The 25,392-nt window shown below is 51.7% G+C and overlaps 1 protein-coding gene across 7 annotated transcripts in view; it reads left to right on the plus strand.

The window, feature by feature from the left end:
* The window catches only part of AATK (apoptosis associated tyrosine kinase), a 104,308-nt gene that overhangs the window by 71,573 nt on the left and 7,343 nt on the right, over positions 1-25,392 (plus strand). For 4 of the 7 annotated variants that reach the window (XM_053375506.1, XM_053375502.1, XM_053375503.1 and 1 more), the window contains exons 2-11: positions 4,194-4,327; positions 6,931-7,074; positions 9,494-9,635; positions 12,739-12,818; positions 13,729-13,847; positions 15,520-15,607; positions 21,687-21,820; positions 23,485-23,569; positions 24,081-24,202; positions 24,938-25,087. In XM_053375506.1, the coding sequence (XP_053231481.1) occupies positions 4,283-4,327; positions 6,931-7,074; positions 9,494-9,635; positions 12,739-12,818; positions 13,729-13,847; positions 15,520-15,607; positions 21,687-21,820; positions 23,485-23,569; positions 24,081-24,202; positions 24,938-25,087 (1,109 nt within the window). In that variant the 5' untranslated portion in view covers positions 4,194-4,282. The remainder of the gene's footprint in view (positions 1-4,193; positions 4,328-6,930; positions 7,075-9,493; positions 9,636-12,738; positions 12,819-13,728; positions 13,848-15,519; positions 15,608-21,686; positions 21,821-23,484; positions 23,570-24,080; positions 24,203-24,937; positions 25,088-25,392) is intronic. The other 3 variants (XM_053375504.1, XM_053375509.1, XM_053375508.1) reach the window with 2 other exon arrangements.

Below are 25,392 nucleotides of genomic sequence, written 5' to 3' on the forward strand. Positions count from 1 at the left end.
CCTCCTCCTTATTTGAATTGCATTCTCTAAAGTGCCATATGGGTAGCTTATGTCTCGTTCCCCCCTCACCAAGAGGGCAAATATCTTTTTTAAAAAAATAAATCAAAAATCCAAGCAGTGGATCTGTAACCATCTCCAGCTGTCATCTCAGGAAGAAAGAGAAGAATTTACAGTCAACAATAATCCACTGGGAACCTTTTCTGTACTGGTTTCATTGAATTAAATGAGACACTTCGGCAAGCACTCCCCCTTCCCATGTTTGTCTAGCGTGGTTTTTTTAAACAACAACAAAAACCTGAAATTGCCTCTGAGGACTTAACCAGACCTCCGTTTGCCCCACTGCTTCCCTGGGGAAACTGGTAATCTTTAGTGCTGAATTGCAACAAACAGCAATCGTTTTTTCCGCAAATTGCTGTTGGTTCCGATTTCAGCTTTAAAAAATAATGCAGGAGCTTCATTGTTTGTTTATCTGTAGTTTGGCTCTAAGCCAGGCACAGGCAAACTCAGCCCTCCAGATGTTTTGGGACTACAACTCCCATCCTCCCTAGCTAACAGGACCAGTGGTCAGGGATGATGGGAGTTGTAGTCCCAAAAACATCTGGAGGGCCGAGTTTGCCTGTGCCTGCCCTAAGCACTGAAGGGAAGAGGTCAGGTCCTCCCCACTACCCAAGCTTAATGGGGACAGAGCTCAAGGAGATGCCTTAACAGTGCAGCACATGTAGAAAGACCTGCCACAGGTGGAAACAGTCAAGAGGAAAGACATGGATTGAGAACATGGATCGGATGCTGTAGGTCAGTAGAAAATCCAGGGGGCTGCAGTTGAGGGGATTTCAGAAGCAAAAGCTGCCAGGGTGTTTGGGAGCCACCAGGAATTCCTGTGTTCTAAATCCCACCCTTTCAGGCTCAGAAGAACCATTGCGTAGAGTGAGCACATCAAGAAGAAGGCTGGGGTCAGTGTGGGGGTGGTGGTCCATCAGGGCAAATGAAGCACTGCACCCATCTTTTCTAAGCCAGCCCCCACCTACCTGACTTCTTAGAACCAGTCCAGGAGGTGCCAATACCTGCCAGCTTCCTCCTTCTCAGTCTCAGGTGTGTTTGCATTAGTGCCTCAGAGCACAGCAAGGTTATTGGGTTCTTTTTCGCAGCTCCCCCCCATCAGCTGTTGACATGGCACAGTCCCAGCACGGGCTCTGAATGAATAGCTCTAGCTCTGAAGGTAGGAGGCATGATCAAGTGGTTAGAGCAAAGTGGCTAATTATGAACTATATTCCATTTAGCGAATGGGATTCTGTGCTCAGTCCTGCCTAGCAGAACAGCCACTAGAGTGGCTAAATGGCCATAGTTATCCCTGCCTGCTTATTTGTGTAGTTAAAATTGCTTCTAGGATGCACCCTTCTGAAATCTAGCCCTGCAAAGCACAATATGCTGTTTCAGGCATTTCTGGCTGCGCTCATTACTCCTCGCCACCCACCACCAGCATGCTTGCCTTTCGCCTTGTTGATTTAGTACTGACTCTTCCCCCTGAAAGAGCAGCTGCATGGCTTCAGAGCAGGGCTTTGTTCCTGCGAGAGATAAATTAGAGGCATCTCTTAGGGAGACTGAATTACCCCAGCGAACCACAGCTTGGAAATAAGAGGATGAAACACCTTTGTCAGGTTTCCTCCTCTCTCCGTAGCTGGATGAGGAACGCCGTCCAGCCCCGCACGTGATTCCAGATCCTAGGTGGGAAGTCCATCTGGAACAAGTGCTGAGAAAATCCCAGGCTCCTGGTTGCCTAGGCACCTAAAAATGTTCTGTTGGTGCCTAGACAATTTGCAAAGTAAATTCAGTTCTCTGCAGCATTGCTCCCCCAAAACTCTGGTTGTGGTTCTCGGGAAATCCAAACATTTCCCCTGCAAATTCCCTAGAACTACTACGGTAAATCGCACAGCAGTTCAATCCCACCCCCACGCCTGGGCTCTGTGGTATTGCAAATGCCAGCAGACAGATGGATTACACTCTTGCCAGTTTTGGGCCTCGTGGAAACACAGGAGTCAACCGGAGGATATGGGCCTCTCTTTTAGCTGGTAGAAGCAGGGCTGCATCCTTACAGAAAGCCAGGAATCCCACTGCTGGGGTTGAGGAGGCAGGCAAGGGATGCTTATTGCCATGGCGATGGTGTCATGACAAGTTATTTTGCTCCATTTCACGGCATGTGTGGGATTAGAACAGAGAGCGAGCGTTTGTGACTATGCATGTGTGTGCAGCATCTATTGTTTAATGTGCCTACACACAGTTGTGTGCTCTCACTCACACACAATATCCTGTCCTATCCTTTCATCTTCAAGCATTTCCATGTTCCCATACACTCTCCTATGTACATGCTTTGTCTCATACGCGTGTGTGCTTCTTAACATACCATTGTAGCAACCAGTTAAATGCTCCCCCTGGGACTGTATTAGCTAGCTTAAATTGGCAAATTAGCTCTTTTGCATTACAAAGCATCTTGGGCTCCGTGATCTTGATGCCTTTAATATTTCTTTTGTTTATTGACTTCCCCTTTTTGCTGTGAAATTAATTTTTATTGCTCTGATTGTCTCATTTCCCCTTTAATCATCTGAACGCCAGCTGTCTTCATTATTTTAAAGGCGCTGCCGTACTGGCCTTCAGGATACAACAAGCATTCTCCCTCTTGCTCATTTTTCCCCTTCTGAGATGTGTGCAGTCTCCAGCATCCCTTTATGTTTCTGGAGGCAAGCCAGTTTTTACCTTAAGAGAGTGGATGATCAGAACCACCAGAAGTCAGGCCTTCTTCAAAGCAGCTGGCTGCTAGCACACAGTGGTCTTAGGCTTATGCACTGAGTGGTCTGAGGCTTATGCACTTACAGGCACTGAGGGCTTATGCACACTTTCTGTTGTTCCACAGGGAAAACCACTCTTTAGTGCTCATTCGGAGCAAACAGCTGTTTGGGTTTTCTGCAGGTTGCTATTTGTTCCAATTTAGAGCTAAAGAGAGGGTTTTTCCTGAGAAAGGAGTGGGGCAAGAGGAAAACTGCTTGGACTTATCCTTTCTAGGCAAGGGACAAGCGGAAGTGTGGAGGAGCCCTACATATGATTTCCCCTCCGTGAATATCCACACTGTCTGAAACTGGCGATAGCTTCTCCCTGAGCATAATGGAAATGACTGTGCTTTTCACCAAACACTGTGTGTGCGCAGCAGGGTGCCATGGGTTCAAACTGAGAAGAACAGGCACCACGCTGCTTTCATACAGAGCAGTGAACTGTGAACAACAGCGAGCAGCGTAGTGGCTGGAGTTTCAGACTAGGACCTGGAGGACCAGGGTTCAAATCCCTAGTCTCCCCATTAACTGGGTGACTTTGGGCCAATAACTGTCTCTCAGCCTCACCTACTTCACAGGGATTGCTTGAGAGGGAGAACCATGTACACCACCTTGAGTTCTTTCAGAAAATAAATAAATAAATAAATACATTAACAAATTAGAAATCTGAGGTATGTGAGGGAGATGGATGGAGATCAGCAGGCTGTGGGAAGTACAGGTAGGGTAACCAGGGGCCTATTTTATGTTAACTCAGCAGCATCCATAACTGCCCCTACCTGGACAAACTCTACATGTTAAAAGCAGAGGGGAAATGCGCTGTGCACCTCTGTCTCTTGCATGGCACGGTTGCCTCTGACTTCCACTTCTTCTTGGCTTCTCCAGGCCGTAGGCCATGTAGGACCAGGCCAGGTAGTCCACATGGGTCGAATAGCATCTCTGGTTCCCTCCCTTTCCTGTGTCATACCTGATCTCTGAGCAGAAGGGAGAGTAAAATGGGCTTGGGAGTGTTTTCTGCGTTCTGTTCCAGGAGTTGGGAAGGAGAGTAACTGAGAAACCTTTTGTCTGAGAAAGTGTTTTTTAAGTGTTTTGGTTGGAGCAGAGGGGCGAACGTGCTTTGGTGCTGTCACAGCAAAAGGGTTCCTCAAACCCAGAACCTCTGGGCTAACTTTGAGATTGTAAGAAACAAGGGGGGAAATGTGAAATTGTAGTCAAGTGCCACCCTGCTGGGTTCTGCTCCTGGACTTCCTTTCTCTGTCTTCAACTAAATGCTTCCCTTTTAAAAAGAAAAAGAAAAAAGTTCATCTCCATCCTTGGCTTTCCCTGCACTTCCTTTCTAATCTTTCCCCCTTCTGTGTCCCATTTGTCTCCCTACAGACGGCACTCCCTTGAGTGAGCTCTCCTGGTCTTCCTCTCTGGTGGTTGTGGCTGTTTCCTTCTCTGGGCTGTTCACATTCATCTTCCTCATGTTGGCCTGTCTGTGCTGCAAGAAGGGGGGCATTGGCTTCAAGGTAAGCACTGTGGGAAGCCCACGTCCTCCCTAGGGCTAGCTGGGTAGCAGCACTGGACTTTGCGGTAGGGAGGGAGGTCGTTCTCCGTCTCCTCAGGGTCTGTGATTGCAAGGAGAGGCGGCGGGTGCTCAGCATTGGGCTAGAACTAACCTCGCTCTGGGTAGCCCTTCTTAGAACCCCGTGGCAAGGAGGCAAGATTCGTGTGGGAGAGAAGCAGATTTTGGGGGCGCACCCTTGTTCACAAACCCTTGCTGCTCAGAGAAAGCAGGGGCAGAGAGAGAAGTGTGTTTGTGTGTGAAAGAGAGAGGGCAGCAGGTAAAGGATCTTAGCTGTGACAGGAACCAGCAAGGAATTCAGCATAGGCTGAAGATGAAATGGGGTGGGCAAGGTTAGTGAGCAGCAACATCCTCCAGCAAAGCCTGGTGTCAGGGGCTTTCTGAGAATCATAGAGTTGGAAGGGACCACAATGGTCATCTAGTCCAACCCCCTGCAATGCAGGAATCTTTTGCCCAATGTGGGGCTCGAACCCGTGACCCTGAGGTTGAGAACCACACGCTCTGCCAACTGAGCTAGCGAGCCTTAGAACACAGCAAGGGATGCTTGTCTGGCATTCTGTTGGAAGTGGGGGTGTTGGGGTTGAAGGAGACCCTCTTGAGTCCTAACCAACCCAGAAGAAGAGGCAGGTGAGCAGGTGAAAACATAAGAAGTTGTCTTATTCCATTCAGACTCTTGTCTGCCTAGGCCTGAGTGCCAGCAGCTCACCAGGGTCTCAGGAGGGCCATTGCCACCACCTGCTTCCTGAGGCTTTTAAAAGGAGAGGCCAGATCCAGGGACCTTCCAAATGAAATGCAAGTGCTCTTCCAGTGAAATAACAGCTTCTGCTGTTGGGCCCAGAGGCAGCGGGCTTCAGTGTGATGGCTGCTGTTTCCCTGAGGCACTGTGTCAGAATTTAGACCAGGTTTGTACACCGATGCCCTTATTTGTACGTGCGACAAAGGAACACTCCTGCAAGTGGGGCGATTTAGTAAATCAGAGCTGTCTTTAAAGCCTCCAGGAAGGGCAGAAGCAGTGGGGATTTTTGGTGCGGCTGAGCTCAGTAGGGAGGAGGGCATTCTCTCTGGAAGCCTCCTTTGCACAGTCTGGTGCCGTGCTGTGAGGAGCAGGTAAGAAGAGGCCACGAAATATGAAAAGGCACACAAAGAGAGTAGCAAAAGTCCATAGGTGCCCTTGAAACAACATCAAAGCGTGTTTCAGGTCCGATGGCTCTTCATCAGCAGCAACCGAACAAGTTTTAATGAGGAGATAAGTGTTTGTGCAAACTATCTGCCTTAACACGCTCTTCCGTGCACACCTTTTGCAGGTAAGGGCGCAAACTCCCAAGGCGCTTTCCTCTCCCTGACAGCATAAGCTCTGTCGACTTGTAACGGGGAGCTCAATGGTGCAGTAGGCATTTCAGGGTACTGAGATGGCCTAAGACAGGGGTCCCCAAACTAAAGTCCATGGGCTGGATAAGGCCCGAGGGACTCGTTTATCCAGCCTGCGGCAAGCCCCACCACTTGCTCTTAGCGGCGCTGTGCTGTGCAGCTGCCCACTTCCGGGTTGGAGGAGCACCGGAAATAGCTTGTGCGCATGCGCAAGCGTTATTTCCGATGCACATCTGGGTTGGAGGAGGCCTGTGGTTGGAGGAGCTATTTCCGGTGCTCCTCCAACCTGGAAGTGTGCCAGAAATAGCATGTGCACATGCGTATGGGCACACACGCCCCCGCCCTCTGGCCCGCCACGTGATCGGCGCTAGAGACACCGGCCCAAGGTGCGGTAAGTTTGCTGACCCCTGTCCTAAGAGGAAGGATCTCTCTTTTTTTGCCTCTTGTCTTGAAGGAAATACATGAGTCTTAGTTTGTGAGCCACGCATGACATCCCCTTCTTGCTAGAGTAGTGGCAGGGTGTCCCTTCTTAAATTCCCAGGCTGGCTGGCATCCTTGTCCAGTCTTGGCGGTGGCCGGCCCTGGAATGCCCCACTAGGGAGTGGGCAGTGCCAGCCTGACCTCACAGGCACAGAATGTGCTGGAGAAATGTGTTGCTGAGATTCTTGCGGGGGCTCTTGGCAGCCAGGCCGCGGTGCAGCCGTGGGGTGCTGGAATGGAAGCTATGGACAGTCCCGTGGGCTGGCGGCTGTGCAGCACCGGCCAGGTTTTGCCGTGGGAACAATGAGGCACTTCAGAGGCCCCTACGCTGCCTATATAGGGGGCGCAGGGAGGGTTTGCAAAGCAGCCTCCATGCTTTCCCCGTGGAAATGCTGCGGCAGCGCAAGGGCGTCATGGCACAAGGGTGATGCTCACCCTTTCCTACCTGGTTGCCGGGGCAGCCTTCGGTGGGATAAAGTCCATCCAGGTAACTGGAAGTGCCTACTTGGCTTTTGCACGGAGTGAATGGGGAGGTGGGAGATGCTGCGGCCACAAATTGCAGGCGGGGTGTGTGTGCATGTGTGGATGGGGAGGTGGGCGCATTGAACTTTGCGTGCTATTGCCGGGGTTGGTGATGTTGAAGGGCACTTCAGGGAGGGTGCATTTATTAACACTCTTTCTCTGGGCACTCTTGCCTAGAGCTGGAGAAGCGAATCCCGGGAGAAGAGGCTGAGGATGGTTTTGAGGTGTCTGCCCTGCACGGGGGCCAGCACAGTGCCAAAAACAGCCTGTAATGTAGAACTGGGGAACCCTGGGCAGCCCTCCCCCTGCCCCCTGACCAAGGTGAGGCTGCTTCTCCCTCAACTGTATTTATGACTGTGTCTCTCTCACTGGGGGCAGGGTGGAAGGAGCAGAGCAGCCGCCACTGGCCACACAAGCCGAAACAAAAGCAGGGGTACCAGCGTGGGACAACAAGCGTCCGTCCAAGGGCGGGGTGGGCACAATGGGCTGCGTTGCTCTGCATTCAGGTCCCCTGGAGCTTCCTAGCTTTCCCATGCAGAAATAGGACTGGGGGCTGGAAGCTGTAGCGCCGGCCATTAACCTGCCCCCTAGCCCAGCCTTGTGCCCTCCAGATGCTGTTGGTTCCCAACTCCCATCAGCCCCAGCCAGCATGGCCAAGGGTCAGGGATGCTGGGAGTTGTAGTCCAGCAAAAAGCCAACAAATGGACACCAGGTGGGGAAAGCCAGCCTTAAACCTTTGTCACTTTGCCTATGGGACTGAGCTCCATCTCTTGAGTCTGCAGAGAATCCTGGGCAGATGATGCTTTGCGAGTTTTTGCTGCTTCTGTCCTTGTTCATCAAAGCTTTTCTTGCCAGCTGCACCGCTCATGGAGCGTCTGTGTTTCCAAAGGGAATTGAAAATTGGCTGCCATTAAATGTCCTAGGAGCTGTTGCCCTGGATCCGTGAAACCAAGCTTGAGCTAGCAAACCGCCAATTCTCAATTTGTGTTTGTGTGTGTGTGTGTAAAGAAAGAGTGCGAGTAAGTGCACTGCTATCTCTGTCACCCCACCCCCTAAGTTTTAGTGTTTGGATCTGGACGGGAGCGTATGAGCAGCTGCGCCCTTCACATGGCTGTGGCATGGTTCATGCGTGTGCTCAACGGTGTATGTGGCTGCTTGAAGTTGAATTGCACCTGCACAGTCCCAGATGGCAAGGCTGTTTGCATGAAGCGGCTTCCCCATGCAGCTATCCCCTCTATAAGAACAGGGCATGGCTGAAGCTGTCCCGTCTGAGCGGAGGGAGGTCTGCTTCACACAAGTGGCTGGCTGGCTTGCTTGCTTGCTTGCTTGCTATTTCATAGAGCTGCATTCTGCAACTCCCATTTCAAGCTGTTATACCACAGGGATGAGCCAGGCCCGTGTGTGCGAGAGGGCTCTATAGGTCTGTGTTACTGGCCAGTGTTTACTCTCCTCTTGCTTATAGATACTACAGAGACTCCTAACAGTAACTCCCTCCCCCAGGGAACTCCAGGAATTGTTGTGGGATGGGGGTGGGGGGTAGCGGAGGAGACGGGAAAAGAATTAGGCAATCTCTAACAGAGAATTCGAAGCAAACTTTTCAAAGGGCATTTCCCCATTATCTTGGGTTGACAATTAAAATGGTTAAAGCCAATATTGTTTTAGTGCAAATTGGGCGTATGTATGAGAAGGCTGTGCTTAGTGCTTTTGTTTTTCCATTGTGTGTAGCTCAAGGATGTTTATACATGTATTCCTCCCCTGGCTGTTTATGGGATGGGGGAATGTGTGTGCCTGTTCCTCCCCACCTGTGTGCTTGCTCCCTTTTAAGCGTACAGAAGAACGCAAGGGAGTTGCCACCCACCACCTGGGTGTATTTTGGAACTAGGAAGCTGCCTTCTACCAGGTTGGGATAAAGAACAATGGCAGTAAAGATCCTTAGAATCCAAGACATGAACAATGGCAAGATCCAGAATACGAAAATTGTATTTCATTATTCTTATGAGTAAGGTAAACTACATCAGCGAAGGTACAGAAACACAAAACCAAATGATACAAATCAGAGGAAAGCATGCCAGTAGAGAAAAATCCATTTTGCCTGCTCAATCTTTTTCAATTCTGCTTTCTCAATAGTCAGAATTGACTTTTTATCTACCTGTCTGCTGTCTTCTGAATTATATTATTTAGTTTTGTGTTTCTGTATCTTCCTTGGTGCAGTTTATGTTTTATAGATCACCATTATAATACAGTGGATTTTTTTATATAGTCTGGGCCTTGTAATTGTGTATGCTTTGCTTCACATAATGTTGGACTATTGGTCCATCTAGCTTATCTCATGCCAGTTGGCTACATCTTTCCAAAATTCCAGGCAGGCAGCCTTTCCCCTCCTTACCTAGAAATGCCAGAGATTGAACCTGGCACCTTTGGCATGCAGAGCAGGTGCTCTGCTACAGAGCCTCAACTCGTCCCTTATTTATGGGTTCAGTACATGTATCTGTGCCTCCTCATCTGTGTTTGAGATGGCACCGATGATGACAGTGATGAAGATGTTATAGAAGAGTAATGATTGCTTCACATGCATTATTGCAATAATCCTTACATGACTGGCATTACGAGTATAATGATGGGGAATGCATGCTTCCACCCTTCCCTTTTCTACATGTGTATAAAAATGTTTCCTTGCCCTGTGCTGGGCTCCTTTTTCTCTCTCCCTATCTGTCTTGCCCACCCCTATCCCCCACCCCAGGAATTTGATAATGCCGAGGGAGAAGAGTATGCTAGTGAATTCTCAGCCCAGGGCTCACCCGCTACCCAGAATGGCCCAGAAGTTTACATTCTGCCTCTCACCGAAGTCTCCTTGCCCATGTCCAGGCAACCTGGGCGCTCAGGTAAGTTGCTGAACCCTCTGCATTTCGGATTTTGTCCACCCTTTCAGTTTTAGCAACGGTGCACATTTGCAACATGCAAAATAAGAGCATGACCTTCGATTTTCACACGGCTAACCAAACCTGGAATCTCCATTCTTGCAATAATGAGAATGGAACAGAAGTTCTGTTCTTGCAATAATGAGTATGGATTAGAATCCCCCCACACACACACACACAAAAGTGGGCAGAAAACTCCTTCCTTTAACCTTCGTGATTTTGCACTGTTCACTGTGGTTGAAAAGATGTAATGGGTTGCCTATGTGCACCCTCAAAGCAACTATGTACTGACACATTTATTATGGCACTAAGACATTTGTTATGACATACGCTTCCCTTGATTAGAGTGCCATGATAAAGGTGTTAGTCTTTCAAGTCTCTCTTTTGTTTTTGTTGCAAGACGCTACTAATACAGCAACCACCCTCTGGAAGTTTTCGCCATGCCCATTCAGTGATCTTACATATGAGTTGTTTCCTAGAGGAAGCTGTCACAGGTGTACAGAGAAAAGTGAAGCAGGTGCAGTTGTGGTCACTACTATCGTTACCTGGTGCTTTTTGTAGAGTGACATAAATGAGAAGCCAAAGCCCAGCCTGCCCCAGGAGCTTACAGCCTCAAGAGAAGAGGCAGATGTGATCAGAAGAACGTGGACAGTGGAATTACACATTTTTATTTTATTTTAAAAACCTCTAACCTCAGGCTTAAACATGTGATCTGCTGAAGAGTTGGAAGAAATGCAAAACAGATTAGATGTTGTCTTTTGTAGGCACAGGAAGATGCAAAATCTAGAGCTGTGCAGAGCATACAATCAGAACGCCAGATGTTCCGTGCAACACAGAAGCTCTCGTCCTTTTGCCAAAATATGTCAGTCCAAGAAAAATACACCTTAAGCTGTTGTATATTCTGTCTCATCCCACCGGGACCTAACAATTGCCCCTAATGAGCAGGCGATCTTAAAGCGGCCAAAACAAGGCAGTATGCTTACGATGGTATGGATCCAAAGGTCACCATAGGGGGCTGCAACATCTGGGTTTCCCCAAGTGTCCGTGCCCCCCACCTCCCAGCAAGAAAAAAGCTCCAAGAGATCCCTTCTGTCTGCAGCCCTTTTAGCTCAGCTGTCTGCCATATATTGCAAGGCTGCCCCCCACTCGCCTTCTCCTCCACACAATGGATGGTCTCATTCCTGCTGCCCACAGCCCACTTGCAGCTGCTTAGTGGATACTGTGTCTGGGGGGATCAAGTCCTCGTTCCAGTCATGGAGTTCGGTTCCCTTCACCCACATCTATCCTCTATGATGTAGATGCTTCTGTTGGCACTCACAGCAGCTGCATCAGAGGGGGGCCGGCAGGGTTGGTTTTACGTGCGCAGTGTGCGGGTTTGTTTGCAACTTCCTGGGAGCTGCTTTCTGCCCCTCCAAGGCCCTGCCATACATGAGTTGTTCTTCACCAGAGGCATTTTCACATCTAAAAGAGTCTGTATGCAGTGCGTATTGTATGACGGCACCTGCCAGTTATGCATTTGGGGGCTTTTGCTCCCCCCGCACCTACTTCAGAATCCTCTGCCTGCACCCTCCAAGGGAAGATACAGTGGTACCTCGGGTTACATACGCTTCAGGTTACATACACTTCAGGTTACAGACTCCGCTAACCCAGAAACAGTACCTCGGGTTAAGAACTTTGCTTCAGGATGAGAACAGAAATCATGCTCCGGCGGTGCGGCGGCAGCAGGAGGCCCCATTAGCTAAAGTGGTGCTTCAGGTTAAGAACAGTTTCAGGTTAAGAACGGACCTCCGGAATGAATTAAGTACTTAAGCTGAGGTACCACTGTACTCCAAATCCAGCTTGGAAAAGCTCCGGTGCAAGAGCACCAGGTGAAAGTGCTGGGAGCAGAAGTGGCAGCATCTGACCTTCTTTAGTTAAGCACCGAGCAGCCCACGTTTCAGGCACTGGTGCTTTTTGCCTGTCTCCACACCAGATGCAACACTCTGCTGCTGTTGTTTCATTCCCCCTTTAACTAGTATCTTCCGGATTGTTCCGGCTTCTTAGATGGGCACCCTAGCCAGTGACTCGGCAGTGCCACCTTGTGGGTTCGGGATGGCAGGGCAACCTCCCATTTAGGCTGTGGCGGGGTGGGGTGGAGGTGGCAGGGGAGGAAATGGGACACAAAATAGGAATGCAGGGCACTTTTTTCCTAAATGGGATGCGGTACCTGAAAAGCAGGCATTCCGACCTGGGCACCCAGGCTCCCTCCATGATCAGGCAAGGCAGGGAACAGGGAGATAGGCCATCTCCAAGCCTCAGTGTAGGTGTTTGACCCCCTCAGCAGAAGTCACTCCCTGCTCCTGTGGCCTGAGATCACTTCCTCTCCTCCGCTACCTCTGGAGACAAAGGCCTTTTGGTCCCCAAGTCCCACAGGCCCTGCATTCCTTCCCATGTGACGTGGCGAAGGAATCCAAGGCTTGCTCTGCTGTGTGGGATTGAGCCAGCTAGCTGGACAGCGACTCCCCTCTGCTTTGCCCACACAATTCTTGCCTGGTGCGGCCCTGCTGTGCACTAAATGGGCCCTCAGAGAATGGGTCCAGTGTCCAGATACAGCCATCGCCGCTGGGCGCAACAATGGGGCCTTTGCTTCTCCGTGTGATGGGGAGCAGTGGCGTCTGGCACTGAGGGGGCGAAGGGGTGGCACCGCCTGCTTTTTTTGGGGGAGGAGGGACATGGGACTGCCCAGAAGGGTGGACGCAACACAGCCACTTTCTGCTGCCTGGAGGCTTGGAAGTTCGCCTGTCTATAGCAGAAGGCTCCTCCTGCGTATATGCGTTTGAGAGAGAGTCTCGCTCACCTTCAGTCCTGGATCTACCAACGGGGTAGAGATGCAGCAAAGTCACGTAGCCTGGCCTCAGGAGCAGCTGAGGTGTCCGCTTCTCTCTGCGGATCCCCATGTGCCTGATCCTTTGGGAAGCTTCCTGCCCCAGACCCCGCTCTTCTGCGGAAAGTTAGGATGAGGCAGCAGGCAGGGAACAAGCTGGCAGGGCTTGCAGAACTTCAAACCGCTCTGTATGCTCCTTCACAGTGCAGCTGCTCAAATCCACTGACCTGGGACGCCATAGCCTGCTATACCTCAAGGAAATTGGCCATGGATGGTTTGGCAAGGTAAGCTCCTCACCTGAGACTGATCCCATATTGTTGATTTATACTGATCCCATATTGTTGATCCCATATTGTTGATTTATTTAAGGAATAGATTAGGTTTGACACCCCTGTCAGAGACGACAATTAACAGCCCTTTGTATATTTATTTATATTGCCTGCCTGCCTACTTACTTTTTGGCATCTGTTTTTTTTTTAAATAGTGCCTGCCTCAGTGACCCCAAAGCCAATTGTGAGAGCTGGCCATGGGGTGCCCCTAACTGGACATGGGTTGTGTCCCAGGTCCTTGCAAATGCGGGTGGAGTGTAGAGCAAGGAGAGGCCTCTTTTTCATGTTACATTTTAAACTTAAGTAAGATGCATTGAAAGAGGGAGAAGGCAAGATGTGAAATCTGTTGAAATGTAGTGTGCAATAACTTCAGCTCAGGTCTGGGGCTTGGCGGGGGGGAAATGTAGGCCTGAGAATGCTGAGCCTGTTCATAGTTTTCCCCGAGTTGCTTTTGTCACTTGGGGAGTTGTCCCATTTGCTCAAGCAGTTGGACACAACTCACATTGTGATTGCTGAAACAGCATCAGAAACCATGGGTCTGCATACCCCTCGGCTGATGCGTTGGCTCGGTCGAGAGGATGGATGACATGGAAAAGTGGGGAGGGGGTGGGGAATTGAGAGCAGGGAGGGGAAATAAATTTCTTATATTCACTGGAGAATTACAATGGACCAGAAGCTTAGATTTGAGCTGCAGCTGCAGTGGTCACCTGCTAGGCTTCTCACCTGGCATTTTGCAACAGCCTTGCTATCTTAACAGATACTGAGAGATAATGGCACTTCCTGGCCCATGCAGTGGCACTGCCCTATGGCAGGAGCCCAAGGTCCCAGTCCAACAGGCTAATGCCCTCTGTCTCTCCCATCCCAGGTGTTCCTCGGTGAGGTGAATGCAGGGCTGAGCAGCACTCAGGTGGTAGTGAAGGAACTCAAAGCCAGTGCCAGTGTTCAAGATCAGATGCAGTTCCTGGAAGAGGCCCAGCCTTACAGGTAAGTTCCCCAGGGCCTTTCTGTAATAAGAAACATTGTTGTTGTTTTTAATTGCTGTATTTGTACTCCCAGGTGTGTGCTTGTGGGATTTTCTGTCTCAGGTGTCAAAGTAACTTGGCCAAACTTGGGCGCTATGCACTTTGTCCTGGGGAAGTGGCTCCACTTGCTGTTCCACCTGAGGCAGTGGAACGTCTTGGGCCGGCCCTATTGATGACCTTGGCCAGGAGAGAAAGATTATAAGAGGACCTGTGTTATGTGGCTTGGGGTTTTAAGTCTTCCCCTGAGCCGGAGTGGAAATGTGCTTCTGGAAACTTGCTTGCCTTCTAAATAAGTACCACTTTCCCATGGATGTGCCCAGAGAAACTTGACAATGTTAAAGAATAAAACTATATAAGACGATCGTAAGAGCTATTCATTCATCCTCCCCCCCACACTCTACCTTAATTTCCATGCCCAATTGGGGGAACACAGATGAGCCCCCATTGACCCGTTCCCCTTCCTGCAGGTCCCTGCCATCATTCCTGAATGTTGTGGGGGCTCAGTTGCCTGCAGCAGGGAGCTTGCTCTGCTTGACTAGGCTCTCTGTACTATTTAGACCCTGACACATTGCAGTGTTGTCCTTGTATACAACACAGTGACCAAAACAAACTACAAGCAGTGAGATACACCCTGTAGAATCAACCAACAATGAAAACTAGCTGCAGATTTTGGAACTAAAAAATGTCGAAACCGGTGGCAGAAGTAGTTAAGGCATTACAAATGTAAAATCCTAGTAAAAATGATGGCGTCAACTTATTATACAAGACATTCAGACGGAGCTTGACTGATCTCAAATGCTTACTGTATAGCCCAGTTGCCCAAAGGTGTGTGCTTGGGAATTTTTGTTAGCAGCGTGCAGGACTTACACCTAAAACGTGTTTTTTCTCTTTCCTGATAACTTCAAAGTATCCTTGCCCCTTTTCCCACACACAATTAATCCAGTATAACTAATATTTCCTTGTTTTGTGTCGGTGGCCCCCAAGGCATTAACACGCTTGAGGCACCTGAGGAAAATGTACTCCTTCTAAGCAACCCAATTCTCTGTATCACCTGCCGGGAAAGCTGTTCTGTGTTAAAACGATTTGCAGCGTATACCCCCGGGCTGGAAGGAGGTCAAAGGGGCTGCCGCTTGGATTTGAGAGGCATTGTCCAGGGGAAGGGGAGGGTTGGGACAGTGCTGGGAAAGCGATGAATTACCGTACCGACTCATGAACAAACTCCCCTATTGTCCTTGGCCGTGCTGTGGTGGCTGGCACAGCTTAGGACCCATTTATTCGCGGACAGTACAGGGCTGTGCCATAGGAGCCCCTCCCTGTCCCCGCATGAACCTATTGTGCGAGTTGTTTGGAAAGGAGGGGAGAGGAGAGCACACCCTGGAGCAAATCTCTCTTTCTCAGCTAACCTACTTGGGGCTTCACCTGTAGGCCCAGCCTGCTCCTTCTTGGCTGCCCTGGCCCCAATGGCTTCCCTAAGGATCCTCCTATCGCCTTGCTCCCTGAGTCTCCTTTTCCTTTGATCTGCAGTGCTGCTGATGCAATTCCCTGCCTGGACTCTTTCCTTTCCTTTCTCCCCCTCCCCTCTCAGTCCCATTTCACTCTCCTGCTTTCTCTCCTGCTCTCCCCCTGTTCCACAGGGCACTCCAGCATACCAATCTCCTTCAGTGCCTGGCCCAGTGTGCAGAAGTGACGCCCTACCTGCTGGTGATGGAGTTCTGCCCATTGGTGAGTCATTGCTAGAGGGGAGTTGCACGCTTCCTCTCCATCCCCCACCCCACCCCCCAAAAATCCCTGCTGCTGTGGGCCTCCCCTGAGCTTTGGGGGGCAGGTAAGCAACAAGACCGTGGCTGGCCGAGAGCCAAATCCTTGTTTAGGTTCATGCCGTATCTCTCTCCTGACTCTCGCTTGGGTCACGTGAAACCATTTGCTCACTTCCAGAGGTTTTTTTTCTGCTGTTGCGTTCTTTGGGGGAATCTGTGTGTTATGTACTGAGTTGAATAGGATCCAAACTGCAGCAGTCTGATTGGTCCTAGAACAATAGGATCCAAAAGGCAGCAGTCTGATTGGTCCTAGAACAATAGGATTCAGAATGCAGCAGTCTGATTGGTCCTAGAACAATGCAGCAGTATGATTGGTTGGCAGGAACCACCCAATCATGCTCCAGATAGAAGTGAATCCACAACCTGATTGGCTTACAGTAGAATTCTGGAATTAGCCAATCATGTGCAGCCCATTGTGTAAATAATGTATATAAAGCAGATACCTTGAGGGGACTTTCATTCATTCCTCCTCACCACTATGAGCTGAATAAAGAGCATGAAATCACTTTGCGACTCTGAGTATATTTCACTGGCGACGAAGGTGGGATCCCGCTGAGCTGACTGCCACACACAGCACCGCAGTACCGCCACCTGCCGCACCGCTGCCTCGCACCGTGTATCCAGGCTTCAGCTCTGGGACACAAGGAACTCAGAATGGCAACCAACAGCAGCTTCTCGCCGTTCAACCCAGCATCTGGAGACTGGGAAGCGTACGCCTCCTGTTTCACCTTCCTCTTAGAAGCCAAAGGGGTCACCGAGGAAGAAGACGCCAAGAAGAGGGCAATATTCTTCAGCGTCTGCGGAGAGGAGACGTTTGAAATCGCCCGGGCTCTCCTTGCGTCTGAAGACATTGCTACTGTTCCATACAAAACAATAATGGAACAGCTGAAGGGGCACTTTTCGCCACAGCCCTCAGTGGTGGCTCGTCAAAATGCCTTCTACGCAAAGCGGCAAGCCCCTGGGGAAACCATAACTGGGTTTGTGACCTCTCTCCGCCAAGCTGCCCGGTTCTGCAACTTCTCAGAGCTGGAGAACATGATTCGTGACCGCCTCGTCGGTGGCCTGAAGGATGAGAAGCTGCAACGACGCCTCTACGCTAAGAAGAACCTAACGTTCCAGGTCGCTCTGGAGGAGGCCCTGGCAATGGAAGCTGCCGAGAGGTCGACGCAAGAGGCACGGCCGAGCCAGCCGTCTCAACTGAGGGTCCACCACGAAGACCTCACCGATGACTCAGGATCCAACAGGGAGGAGGTGCACCGAGTACAGCAGCGCACTCAAGCAGCCCACATACCACAGCTGCCTCGACGAGAAGGAGGTAACTGCGCAAGCTGTGGAGAAAGTCACGAGAGAAGGACCTGCCGTTTCCGCAACGCAGAGTGCAGGCAGTGCAGAAAATTGGGACACATCGCCCAGGTGTGTCGGGCTCGGCCCACCCGACGCCAGGCATCAGATGACCAATCCAAGAGCCCCAGGTCCCGGGGCCCAACGCACCAAGGCAACTCGACGGAGCTCACGGACTTCCAGGTATACCAGTTGCCCCACCCCAACGTAGAGAAAATTTATGTAGAGGTACAGATAGAGGGGGCCCCATGCCGCATGGAGCTTGACACGGGTTCAACTCTATCCATAATCTCGGCAAGGACCTTAAGGAAACTGTGTCCTACTGGGGGTCCCAAACTCAGGCCGGCCCCATTCACCCTCCGGGACTTCCAGAAACGTAAGGTCCCCACAATGGGGGTGGGGACCTTCAGGGTGCAGTACCGAGGGTGGACGCGGCAACTGGACTTGCTTGTGGTCAAGGGCCCCTACATTAGCTTACTGGGATTGGCATGGTTTGGACCACTGGGGCTAGCCGTCACCGGGGTGACCCACACTACCTTACAAGTGGACGTGGATGCCATATGCAAGGAATTTCCAGGGGTTTTCGATGGGAAATTGGGACAGTATACGGGCCCCCCCATTGCTCTACAGCTTGACCCCGCAGTACGACCGGTCAGGCTCAAGGCCCGCCGGGTCCCGTTCGCCCTGAAACCCCGTATAGACGAGGAATTGGATCGACTCCTGGAGCCGGTGCCTAATGCCCCCTGGGAAACCCCAATCGTCACACCCGTCAAGCCTAATGGTTCGGTCCACATCTGCGCAGACTACAAATGTACCATAAACAAGGCCCTCACGGCCCATGCATACCCAGTGCCAGTGGTCAGCCATGTCCTTGCTACCCTGGCTGGGTCGAAAATTTTTGGCAAGCTGGACCTGGCCCAAGCATATCAACAGCTGCCAGTAGATGAGGCCACAGCAGAGGCACAGACGATTGTGACGCACAGAGGAGCGTTCAGGGTAAAGCAGCTGCAATTCGGTGTCAGCGTGGCACCAGGCATATTCCAGAATCTAATGGACTCTCTCCTTAAAGGGATTCCTGGCGTCACCCCCTTCTTCGATGATGTGTTGATTGCTGGGCCCACACCCGAGGAGTTTGAGGACCGCCTCCGCACCGTTCTGCACCGTTTCCAGACGGCGGGTCTCAAGGTGAAGCGGGAAAAATGTCTACTAGGAGTGCCTCAGGTGGACTTTCTGGGATTTATGGTGGATGCAGAAGGGGTCCACCCGACTGGGGACAAGGTACGGGCCATTTGTGATGCCCCAGCGCCCAAGAACAAGACTGAACTTCAGGCCTTCTTGGGACTATTGAACTTTTACCATTCCTTCCTTCCCCACAAGGCGGCGGTAGCGGAGCCCCTACACAGACTCCTGGACAAGCGGGCCCCTTGGGTGTGGGGCCAACGCCAGGAGGCCGCATTCCAGGCAGTCAAGGACTTGCTTGTCTCAAACTCGGTCTTGGCACACTTCGACGAGAGGCTGCCGGTGGTGCTAGCATGCGACGCCTCACCCTATGGCATTGGCGCTGTCCTGGGACACCAACTCCCGGATGGAAGAGAGGTACCGGTGGCATACTTTTCCCAGACACTCAACGCAACCGAGCGGAACTACTCGCAAATCGACAAGGAGGGTCTGGCAATCGTGAAGGGAGTAAAAAAATTCCATGATTTCTTGTATGGGCGGTCTCCTCGCGTCCTCAGGTGGTCAATTTTCCTTGCCAGCTACCAGTATGCACTGATTCACCGCCCTGGGAAGGCAATGGGCCATGCGGACGCCCTCAGCAGGCTACCACTACCGGAAACAGGCCCCGACCCAGCACCTGCACAAGAGGTTATGAGCCTGGAGCTGCTTCCCGAGCGCCCCATTCAGGCACAAGAAGTTGCACACCATTCCAAGAAAGATAGGGTCATCTCCCGGGTCCTGGACTGGGTGTGGAGGGGATGGCCCAGCAGCAGCACTGGCCCAGAATTCGCCGGCTACACAACCCGCAAACATGAACTGTCGGCCCACAAGGGGTGCCTGTTATGGGGAAGCAGGGTTGTTGTTCCCCAGCCCCTCCGCAAAAGGGTCCTCACAGCCCTACACGAGACACACCCAGGGGTAGTAAGAATGAAGGCCCTTGCCAGGAGTTATGTGTGGTGGCTGGGGATCGACGGAGAGATAGAGGCCTGGATCAAACACTGCCAGGCCTGCCAAGAATCCCGTCCAGATCCCCCAAGGGCCCCAGTCCAGTCCTGGGAGTCCGCCCGAGCACCATGGTCACGCCTGCATGTGGACTTCGCTGGCCCCTTTCAGGGGAAAACATTCTTCATAGTGGTGGACTCCTACACCAAATGGCTGGAAGTCGCACTGGTACCGTCCACTTCTACGTCCGCAGCCATCCGGGTACTACGCAGGCTGTTTGCCACCCACGGGCTCCCTGACACTCTCATCTCAGACAACGGGACTGCATTTACGTCAGGAGAATTCCAAACCTTCACCACATCCGCCACATCCGTTTGGCGCCATTCCACCCTGCCACCAATGGCCAAGCAGAACGCATGGTGCGGACCACCTAGGACACCCTTCGCCGCATGACGCAAGGGGATTGGGAGTACCGCCTTGCCACATTCCTTCTAGCACAGCACAGCACCCCCAGCTCAACGACTGGCTGGAGCCCCGCTGAACTACTAATGGGTCGGCGCCTTGCAATCAGATTGGACCGCCTTCACCCCGATAGAGCTCAGGATGAGGTAGTGGTGGGGGAAGGCAGGAACCCCCGGACCTTCGAGGCCCAGGACCCAGTGTATGCAAAGAATTTTGGGGCAGGCCCTGCATGGGTACCCGCCACAGTCACCAGGGTCACTGGCCCCGTGTCGTACAAGGTGCTAACAGATGGGGGGCAATGCTGGGGCCGCCACTGCGACCAGATACGGCGACGATTCCCGGGAGAAAACCAGGAGGAGGAGGACAGGTCAGAGGAGTCCCAAGGGAACAGTGGGGCAGTGAGGCCCATAGAGCAGCAGGGGCAAGCAGGAGAGGCAGAATCAGTAAATACAGAGAGGACCCGTGAGGCCGAAAGGACACTGGAACCAGAACCACGACTGAGCGAGCCGGTTGCGCCAGACCATACAGCCCCATCACAGCCAGCATCCTTGGAACACGAGCCAGAACCTGAACCCCGGACCAGGGAACACCCCAGGCCGCAACGCACACGTAGGCCACCGGCGTACCTTGAGGACTATGAATGCGACCTCCCGGGCAGGACTGGAACTTAGAGGGGAGGGGTGTTATGTACTGAGTTGAATAGGATCCAAACTGCAGCAGTCTGATTGGTCCTAGAACAATAGGATCCAAAAGGCAGCAGTCTGATTGGTCCTAGAACAATAGGATTCAGAATGCAGCAGTCTGATTGGTCCTAGAACAATGCAGCAGTATGATTGGTTGGCAGGAACCACCCAATCATGCTCCAGATAGAAGTGAATCCACAACCTGATTGGCTTACAGTAGAATTCCGGAGTTAGCCAATCATGTGCAGCCCATTGTGTAAATAATGTATATAAAGCAGATACCTTGAGGGGACTTTCATTCATTCCTCCTCACCACTATGAGTTGAATAAAGAGCATGAAATCACTTTGCGACTCTGAGTATATTTCACTGTGGCTCTCTGGGTAATGTTAGACTCCAGTTCCCATCATCCTTAATGGTCAGGAATGATGGGAGTTGCCGTTCAATAACATCCGGAAGGACACAAGGTTCTGTATGCCAGGTGTATGTACTCTCTCCCAAATATGCTTTGTTTTACCTAGTTTGATGGAAGGGACGCGGGTGGCGCTGTGGGTTAAACCACAGAACCTAGGGCTTGCTGATCAGAAGGTCAGCAGTTCGAATCCCCGCGACAGGGTGAGCTCCCGTTGCTTGGTCCCTGCTCCTGCCAACCTAGCAGTTTGAAAACACATCAAAAGTGCAAGTAGATAAATAGGTACTGCTCTGGCAGGAAGGTAAACAGCGTTTCCGTGCGCTGCTCTGGCTCACCAGAAGCGGCTTAGTCATGCTGGCCACATGACCTGGAAGCTGTACGCCGGCTCCCTCGGCCAATAAAGTGAGATGAGCGCCGCAACCCCAGAGTCGCTCACAACTGGACCTAATGGTGAGGGGTCCTTTTACCTTTACCTAGTTTGATGGTGGGTGGATGCTCCTACTTTAGATACAGGGTTTGACTGAGAGACCATTGCATCTTTGAATTCTGTGGTGTATTTTTTCCTTTGTGGGGTACTGGTGGTTTAGTGTAGGGCTGGATAAACCTCTTCCCTGCTCCTGCCACTCAGATGTTGCTGGACTCTCACTCCCATCCACCCCTGGTCCATTGGTCATGCTGGCTCGAGCTGATGGGAATTGGACTCCAGCAACAGCTGGAGGGCCACAGACTTCCCTATCCCTGGGTTTGGTGCACATGGCTCTCCCTCACCCTCACCCCAGGCCTTCTTTGGGGCTTGGCTCCCGCCCCCTTGGCTGCATTGCAGAGATGCTTTCTCTCTCTTGTTCTCCTCCAACCCACCCATTGAGAAAGGTCTGTAGGCAGTGGTGCCCATGGGTAACGTTGTTGCTGCTGCTGCCACCCTGACAGGGTGACCTGAAGGGCTACCTGCGGAGCTGCCATGCGGCCGAGGCACTGGCACCAGACCCCCTCACCTTGCAACGTATGGCCTGCGAGGTGTCCTGCGGCCTGCTGCATCTTCACCGCAACAACTACGTGCACAGGTGAGTCAGAGTTTCTGTCTCTTTCCTTTGTCACAATTTCACATGGGAGTGTGTGGAGGAGGGGTGGGGAAGAATCCTGGGAAAGGGGCCCAGTTCTTCATTGGGGTTGACAGGGGAGCACCAGTGGTATCAGTAAAGCGCTAAGCCCAAAGTGCAGCAGGAAATAAAATGGGATGTGCACGCAGTGGTTCACGGAGCAGCAGGTGTCACTGTCAAAGCCACCCTGTGGAAGTTGCTGTATTCCATGCCAGACCATTGGTTCATATAGCTCAGTTTTGTCTACACCAGTGTTTCCCAAACTTGGGTCGCCAGATGGTTTTTTTGGACTACAACTCCCATCACCCCTAGCTGGTCAGGGATGGTGGGAATTGTAGTCCAAAAACCAGCTGGACTGGAGACCCAAGTTTGTGGAACACTGGTCTACACCGACTGGCAGCAGCTCTTTGTAATTTTAGACTGGAGTATTTCCCAGCCCTACTTAGGAGGACTGAGCTTGGAATCTGCTGCACCCAATTCCACCACTGATGATCTCTTTCCATATGACGGTGTTGCCATGTTTATGAATGCAGCATGAGGTGGGGTGTTTGGTTCCTGGTTCCTGGTGGCTGGAGGTGGAGGTGGTGATGATCCACAGAAGCAGAGATGAGGCTTTCATTTCCGCTTTTGGATTTTCTGAAGGGTTCATGGGCTGAGAAATGGGAAGCCTTCGGTTCATGCGGTGGAAGTTTTGGCCAAAGGGAGAAAGCTAGCCCTAAGGTCCTATGTGGGGAGTGAAGTTATGTGGACTTATGGCCAGTGTGTGCAAGGTATGGCATGTGTCGCTTGATAGCTTTGTTCTGCAACGGCGTTCTTGTCTTCTTCCTGTTTGCCCTTCCCGGAAACGTGGGGCTCCAGCATGCAACTTGCACTCCAGGAAGAAACCATCCCGCTGTGGATGCCCTTCTGCAGATCCTGATCTCCTCCCGTCACCCTGCTCCTCCTCCCCAACAATATCCTGGTGCTGAGTGAGTGGCACTCAAGAGACTCCAGCATCAGTGATTTTGTTGAAGAGGCTGAGCTCTGCCATCTTCTGAGGATGGGAGTCCTCCTCCTTTCGGGGAAGTGCATTGAGCTACAAACTGGATGTCCCGAGGCTGAATTTTGCCTCTGCCATGATCTCACTTTGTGGTCTTAGATGAGTCCATCCCAACATTCCCACCTATCCCTCTCGCTCCCTAAAGGTACAAGGGTGTTTTTAGGAACTAGACTTTGCAAGTCTGCACAGGCAAGAGCAGATCGAAATGCTACATCCTTCAAAGATACAGCTTTGCTGGAGGGACATTGTTGGGGAATCAAGAGGGAGGCAGGCAGTTGACTGTGAATTCAGACTGCTGTCGATGATGCTCAGATTGCACCTTTCTCTATGGAGTTGACTCTTGCTGCATTTCAGTGGCTAGTCAACCAATGGCCAGCCAGAGATTCACTATTGGTCTTGGTGAGCTAAGCAAACCCGATGAGGGCATATTTGGGACCTTGCCCTGGCACATCTGGTCAGCCCTTTCCCACTCCCCGGCCCCATAGCTCCTGTTGGCCTGATCTGGGTCACAATGCATGAGCTCCCTTGGCCGGCCCGTCGCTTCACGCCTTCCGCTGTGTAATCTTCGCTGGGCGTTTCTTTTGTCTAGTGACCTGGCGCTGCGGAACTGCTTACTCACGGCTGACCTGACAGTCAAAATCGGCGACTACGGCCTCTCTCACTGCAAATACAAAGTAAGTCTGCTTTGGGGGCGGGAGCCGGACAGGGAGCAGAAGCCAGCGTCATTGGTGGGGTTTGTGTTCAGGGTCCCCGCAAGGCTGATGGCGGGAGCAGCCTTCTTGGGGATGAGGGGCAACTTGGCTCTCTTGAGTGCAAACATTTTAAGGGGAGAAAAGGCAGGAGGGACAAGTGGTTGGCAAACAGGACTGTGCCTGCTTCGCCTGGAGGCAGGCTGGAAAGTGAGGATTGCGATTCTCCCAGCAACAGTGTGAACATGTCTAAGGCCAAGCAAAAGGGATAGGGAGAGGTAGGGGACAGTCTTAGTGGAGACAGTCCTATTCTCCATCACCAGCGGTTCTTGGGTGCAGTGGACTAGGTCACCTTTATCATAGAATTATAGAGTTGGAAGGGATTATAGAGTTGCAACGCAGGAATCTCAGCTGAAGCATCCACAACAGGTCGCGATTGCTGTTTCTGTTGGTGCCGGTTTGACGTTGTCTTGCTTTGCCCCTGCATGCCTGGCAGGATGACTACTTTGTGACGGCTGACCAACTGTGGGTACCCCTGCGCTGGGTGGCGCCTGAACTCATCGACGAGGTGCATGGCAACCTGCTTATTGTTGACCAGACCAAGACCAGCAATATCTGGTGAGAAAATCAGGGGTGGTACGGGTGGGAAGGAGCCGTTCCTGGGGTGTGTGACCTTGGGAGGGTGGGATAGCAGCAACGTGAACCCTTAGGCCAGATTTGGGAAGGGGGGCAGTGATTTTACTGAGCCAGGTAAACATCTCATCACTAAGTAATATTTCACAGTGGCTGCGATCCAAGTTTTATTTTGGTAGCCCCACAAGCCAGCGGGCAACTCTCTGGCTTAGGTTACATTTTGCTCGAAAACAACCAAACGGAAACCTTTGGCCAGGAAAACTGCGATTACAGTGCAACATGGGATATGCCTGCTGAGTTTGCTCCTCCTGTGTGATGTGCACCTTGGTAAATCTCCCTGCTGGGCTACCGGAGCACATTTTACATGGGACGACTACCGAAGGCGCAACTGGTCCAGAATGCAGCAGCTGGAATAATTTCTCTTGGTAGCTGCAAGGAGCACGTATTTGGTTTTATTGGCTGGTGTGATTGTTTGGGTTCCTTTCACCTTATTTTCCCCTTCCCACAGTTTTACCTGCATTTTCATTGTAATTTGATACTGTGTCACTCCCCCCCCCCCACTTAAAGATAGTTGTCCCTTTTGAAGGGGGAGCTGTGCATTTGCCAAACAAATAAATGCAACAGCCCTGGGTTCAAAGGGCCTGGGTGACCCGGCGCTCTCCCTCTATGGTTGTGCCACCTGCCACCCGCGTGTGCTTTGAGCCCCCTCTCTCTTGGCAGGTCCTTGGGCGTGACCATCTGGGAGCTCTTTGAGCTGGGCAGCCAGCCCTACTGCCACTACTCGGACCGGCAGGTGCTCACTTACGCCATCAAGGAGCAGCAGCTTAAACTTCCTAAGCCGCAGCTCCCACTCTCACTGTCTGACCGCTGGTGAGTGAAGCGGGGCCCTCGGGGGGAGGGCACAGCATCCCATGAGGGGCAGAGGTGGCCAGCAGGCACTAAATGACAAGCGTGGAGGAGGCTGGACCGTAGGCAGGTGGGATCAGGTGTGTGGGTAGGCAGATGCTGATAAATGTCTTTGGTGCCAGACTCCCATCTTAGCCCTCTTGCTAGCGAACAGCACACCAAGCCGCCAGGACTGGCAAATTGCATGCTTGGTAAATGTATTCTTTAAGTAAGGAGCAAAAAGGCTGCCACTCAGTGGGTAGAGCACAAGCTTTGCTGGTAGTCCCACA

This window comes from Podarcis raffonei, chromosome 2, assembly GCF_027172205.1.
Source record: "Podarcis raffonei isolate rPodRaf1 chromosome 2, rPodRaf1.pri, whole genome shotgun sequence".
NCBI classification, from domain to species: Eukaryota; Metazoa; Chordata; class Lepidosauria; order Squamata; family Lacertidae; genus Podarcis; species Podarcis raffonei.